The sequence below is a fragment of the Populus euphratica genome, unplaced genomic scaffold (assembly GCF_000495115.2).
Source record: "Populus euphratica unplaced genomic scaffold, PopEup_1.0 scaffold3312.1, whole genome shotgun sequence".
NCBI classification, from domain to species: domain Eukaryota; kingdom Viridiplantae; phylum Streptophyta; class Magnoliopsida; order Malpighiales; family Salicaceae; genus Populus; species Populus euphratica.
In genome coordinates this window covers 1-6,176 of record NW_011503082.1, presented here as the reverse complement: position 1 = coordinate 6,176, position 6,176 = coordinate 1, and the positions used below count along the sequence as shown (strand labels likewise).

At 32.8% G+C, this 6,176-nt stretch overlaps 1 protein-coding gene across 1 annotated transcript; it reads left to right on the top strand.

The window, feature by feature from the left end:
* The first annotated feature begins 1,877 nt into the window (after positions 1–1,877).
* Positions 1,878–4,057, top strand: LOC105119634 (uncharacterized protein At5g39865-like). Its single transcript, XM_011017800.1, has 2 exons — positions 1,878–3,077; positions 3,108–4,057. Exons 1-2 carry the CDS (start codon positions 2,436–2,438, stop codon positions 3,759–3,761), a joined length of 1,296 nt encoding a protein of 431 aa, XP_011016102.1. The 5' UTR covers positions 1,878–2,435; the 3' UTR covers positions 3,762–4,057.
* Positions 4,058–6,176: the final 2,119 nt, after the last annotated feature.

Here is a 6,176-nt window from a genome sequence, read left to right as displayed (position 1 = left end):
TTTTCATTTCCTTTCCTGTAATTAATTTATATGTTATTTATGTTCTTATTTTGTTTATTTATGTTTCCCCCTTTCATTATATTTAATTATGTTTATTATGTCAAGGTAAAAATGTTACACTAATGGTGTAAGAATAAGTATAGTATAAACTTAACATGGACTTTAATGCTTGATACTAACATGTTTTGTATTTGTTATTTTGTTCACTTTTAATACTTTGTCTGTTAAATGGTTTATCTAAATTTGTATTTTATAATACTTGGTATAACAAATCTTGGTACTTTCATAGCCCAACCATATGGTATAACTTACACTTGGGTTATGAAAGGAACTTGATTTGTTATTAACATAATTTATAATCATGAATACCTGACAACATTTACAAGTATTAGCATTATTCGAATAAGATAACTAATATAATCATATTAACAATTTATAAACCGATTAAAACTTTTTTATGTGTAGTTTTCAATTGAGTAATAAAAAGAGTTTATACTATACTTGTTTGAAATATCATTAATGGATCCTTTAACCTTGACATTTGTTTTTATCATTGTTTAGTCCTCACATTAATCTTACAATTTTAAAATCCTCTTTAACTTCTTCTTCTTCTTCTTTTTCTTATTATTGTTATTGTTGTTGTTGTTTATAATTTATATAGTTAACCTCTCTATGGTTTGACCTTGTTCTTATTAGATTATTTATTACTTCGATACTCCTATATTTGAAAAAAAACATTAATATTTTGATACTGTCAATAGCCTTTTAGTGTTTATTGTTGGCTCTCGGTCTCTAATTTGACGTGCTATTTTTTCGCTTTGCATATCTACTTTAGTTTCGCTTGCTAGATCTCTTTAGTTCAAATCTCACCTTCATTGTAATCTCATTGCTGATAAAGAAAAAAAAAAAGGAAAGATTTCTTTAATATTAGAAATAACTCTTTTTTCTTTCATTCTTCTTTTAAAAGAACCTTTAATAATCTAGGCTACAAAAACTGTGTTGGCATAATGGTTTTTCCATTTAATAAATTGTAATTGCTTCAAGCATAAATCAAAATATAACATATTTAAAGTTTTTTATTATTTTAAAATATATTAAAATAATAATTTTTTGATATTAATACATTAAAATAATATAAAAATATCAAAAAAATATTAATTTAAAGTAAATAAAAATATCAAAAAATCAAAATTTTTCAAAATACAATGCCAACCACACCTTGATCACCCATAGCAGAATATTGCAAAGCCAAAATGAAAAATCCCTAGCTATCTTACTGGCAGGTAGCCGCACAATCACATTTGCCCCTTCATTATCACACGATCCAATGAGAAACTGGCATTGGCCTCAACAACCTTTACAAAGAGGCTTCCATTCCATTTTCTATCTTTCTCCTCAGCAGAAAACATCCGCAAAATTTTATGATGTCAACACAAGCTTCTTTCACTCTGTATATTTTGTGGGGTGACGAGAGACATTCAAGCAATAATTCCCGCGTTTGGCGATTTCTTTCTTAGTACAATCCCAAATTTCCTCATTTCACACTCTCCCTCTTCCCCTTGCTCTCCTACACAACAAACAAACAAAAACTAGAAACCTTCAAAACCAACTCCTTCACTTTCCTATCATACCGTACCCTTTTAAATTCTAGAAAGAGAAAAATTGTTGAAAAGAATAAAGCTATGAGCCTTTCTATTTTGACTTTGAAGAATTCAAATTTCTTCTTTCGTTCTTCCTTTCCTTTCCATAGTTCCATCCATGATTTCCCATTCTTTTTTTCTATCCAATCATTTCATTCATTTTTGGAAACCCCTAGATCTCTAAATCCAAAAAAAGATCTCCTTCCCCTGTTAAATCTACCTTCTTTCTCCGTAACATAATTAAATTCCTTTTCCAATCTCTATCATTCCTTCAACGTTCCAAACTTTTGGTTTTATTAAGGGGATCATACCTTAATTTCCATCCTTACAAGTCTTTCTTTGATTAAACCTGGGTTTGTTTTCTTAATCATCAATTAATAAACCCCAATCTAGGAAGTTTCTTGATGTTTTTCATGTTGTTTAACGTGTTTTGATGAAGCTTTTCTTTTGCAGTTTTTCCTTATTTATGACATAGATAAATGCAGGTGATGATCTATTATTACTATTACTATTCTTCTTCTCCTCTTTCACAAACTAAAAACTGAAAAGAAGCTTCCTTTCTGATTCTCTCTTCAACTGCAATTTCTTAATCGTTTAATCTCTATATAATCATCCTTTTCTTTTCTTTTAATTTTTTTTTTATTTTATCACCAGAATCTCTACCAAATAGACCTTCATATTCAACTCATCCTCCAGACAGGGGGGTGTTTGTTTTACTAGTTCACTTGTCATTTTTTTTTTTTTTGACTTTTGCTTCTTTTGAAATTCAATTGATTTGAATTGTGAAAAGAAGGAATGGGTTGCGCAAGTTCTAAACAAAAGCGATGCAAGCATTGCCAGACACCGTATTCACCGGTGCCTCGAAGCTATTCAATGCATGTTGTTCATCCACCACAACAAAAAGGCGATAGCTACCACGTGGTGGCACTCACCTCCACCACATTAGGTACACTCGCGCTTGATTCTGCGAATCAGAATCAGAATGGGACTGTTGATGTTGCTGTGAAAGGCGATGATCGAAGGAAGAATGTTGGTGATTTTGATGGATCAAATGGGTTTGTGAAGGTTCGTAAAGAATTGAATGGCAAGGAGGAGTTTTCGATGGGACTAATTGAGGCCAAGACTTGGTCTAGTATGATCCAAGAAAAAATCCCAAAAGTTGTTCCAAGGACTCCAATTATGACATCACCTGGAGAGCCAGAAACTATCAATACTTGGGAATTGATGGCAGGGCTTGAAGATATGATGACTCCTCATTTGTCTCAGCAGTTTCGCAGTTTCTCTTTCGATGTTTCTCGTGATCCAAGACGAATACCTGATAGTCCCAAAATGAACTTGCAGCCGAATGGCACATTGTCTCCTGATAATAACACGCCTGGGTGGCTTCAAGTTGCAGATGAGGATGCTAATTCCAAGTGTCCGGAATTCGATTCTGAAGTCATCTCTACGTTTAAAAAATCATTGGAAGAGCTCTCTCCTACACATTCATTTTACATTAAGCCAATAGATAGCGAGGAACGGCCTCATTTTGCAAATGATGATACGTCATTGCTTGTGAATGATGTTCTAAAGGTAAATTTTGTTGCAAAAGATTGTGAGCGCAGTAAGGATAGGTTAGTTGTTTATTTTACAAGCTTGCGAGGGGTGCGCAAAACATACGAGGCTTGTTGCCTTGTGAGGTTGATATTAGAAAGCTTAGGAGTTCGCGTTGATGAACGAGATGTATCAATGGATTCAGGGTTCAAGGAGGAGTTGAGAGAGCTAATGGGAGAAGGGTTTAGTGGGGAAGGGTTACCAAGAGTGTTTATTGGGAGAAAATACGTTGGTGGAGTAGAGGAAATTCGGCGAATGCACGAGGAAGGACAATTAGAGAAACTGGTTGAAGGATGTGAAATGTTGGGTGATGGTGGTGGAGGTGGAGTTGGAGAGGCTTGTGAAGCTTGTGGGGATATCAGGTTTGTGCCTTGTAAGACATGTTCAGGGAGTTGTAAGATATATTATGAAGGTGATGACGAAGAGCAGAAAGAGTTGGAAGGAGAAGAGACTGGTGAATATGGGTTTCAGCGTTGCCCTGATTGCAATGAGAATGGACTAATACGCTGCCCCATTTGCTGTGACTAGTTTTCAGTGGACACTCAAGATTTTCGTTTCTCCCATGTCTTCTTTTTTGGTTTCAATTTTCTCTGGGTTTTTCCTTGTGCGTTGTTTGTTGTACAGCGGGTTTTATGGGATGTTTGTAGGGAGGGAAATGCAATAGAAGAAATAGGGAATAATTTATCCTAAGCAGGTTTATTAGCTCCTCAGTCATGTATTCTGATGGTTATATACTTTTGACATGGAAAAAAAAAGGTCTTGCATACTCCGTTTTCCCTTTCAGGAAGTTCAATATACTTGTAAGAGTGATATACTCACTCTCTTGCTCTTTTGCTTTTCTAATTTATCTCGAGATTTTCCCTTTCTAAACATATTGATGAAGTGTTGAAGGAAGTAACATAATTCTAGATAAAGGCTATTGAGTGCTTGCTTTTGCCATGATTTTGAATTTTAGGTGCAGCTCTATATTTATCCATGTGTAATCAGAGCTGTTTGTCACTCTTTTGTTGAAGGCAATCATTTTTCGCAAACATTTATAGGACTCTACCTAGATCCAAAAAACGCAAGTATTCATGTGATCATTACATCTGTACTCAAGTGTGACCTACTTTTCGTGACGTCTTATTTTTGGACGGTGACAAATTCACATGTCTTGCCTCAACGCAAGAGGAACGGAACAGAGGTGGACGCAAGCTGTCAGTTTGATTAAAAAACTTAATGTTCCTTAATATTTTATAGGAGGTTGATTTTGCTTCAATTTTCTTGCGGACAATGAGAGACTACCTCATTCCTCCATGGAATATATCAATCCCTATAGAACTAAGCCAGTTGAATTGTTAATTGTTGCTTTTCTGTGTAATAAAACAGTACGTAAAGAATTCTGCGAAGTCAGACTTGGTCAAGTGCCCTTGAGAACAGGGCAAGGTCAATCCTGTTTCATTGAACTTCTTTCAAAGTATAAAAGAAGGCAGGGATTGGTTGCCCTCGCACTTCTTTCAAAGTTTCGACTTGAACATTTCACAAAATGACAAATTCATTTGAAAGGGGCACAATAAATGAAAAGGCAACTTCAGTTATAAGTTATAAACACCACTTGGATTTTATTTATTTGTGTAATGAGCTATTGCTTTGTATTTCAATAATAACAGTAGTTGGTTAATCAATATATCATTTTTTTATATAAATTATATTAAAAATTCTTTTATAAAATTTATTTTAAATTTATATTTTTAAACTATAACAGCAAAAACAATCAAAATGCATATATATATATATATATATATATATAGTATTTACTCAATTACAAGAAAGAACCTTGTCAAAATTAAGAATTTCCTACTAGTTTTTTTTTTTTTGGAAAGTGACGCAGGAGGCAAATGATTCAATATATAGAGACCGTTGCTACCCCTATTTAAAAAATAAAATTGTAGAAATATCTTCTTTTGGTTTTAAAGACTCAATTCAAAAATTTTAAAAAAATTAATTTAGTCAAATCTGAGATTTAATTACATAAAATCAAAGTTTGATGATAAAATAGAGGCTTAATTGAACTTTCCATGAGCCAAGAATCAACTTGTAAAATGCATGCAACTTAAGGACTAAAATCAGTGAGAAATTAGAGGTTAAATCAAAAAATTGGAAGTTTAGTAGTCATTCAGGGGGTAATTGGATAATTTAGAAACCAAGGACCAACTCGTTAAAAAATCTTGAATTTAAGGGTGAGAAATGAAGTTGATAGGGACAGAATTGCATGAAATTTGAAAAAAAAAGAAATTACAAATAAAATAGAAATAAATCAGAAGATAAAGGACTACTTTGAACCTTAACAGACCCCAAATCAACAGGAAACCCTAATATACAGGAACTAGCCAAAACAACACTATTCAAGTGAGCACTTATGTGTTAAGACCATTAAAGACTCAGGTAGAGAATTACTCGAAAAACGACTTGGGGTTGGTTACGGTGGTATTTTCTCTAACAATTTGAGGTACTATTAATGAGAGTCCTTTTAATTTTGAGGAAAAAAATTATATTAGGAGGGGAGAATGTAAACACCAAAAAATAAATAAAAAAGTAAAGCCAAAATGACTCCACCATCATTACTGATTTTTGAATCGACAGCAATACAGTTTTTGGTTGTTGATTTTTAAATTGGCAGTGATAAAGTTTTTGACTATTGATTTTTGAGTTAACATCGACAATGTTTTTATTAAATATAATTGTGACGAATGGTTGTATGAGTATTATGAAGAATCTACCATTGTATTATATTGAATGTAATTATGATGAATGGTTGTATAAGTATTACGAGGATTTACTGTTGTATTATATTGAATGAAATTATCACGAATGGTTGTGTGAGTATTATGAAAGATCTACCATTGTATTATATTGAATGTTAATTATCAAGAATGGTTGTATGAATATTACAAGGGATCTATT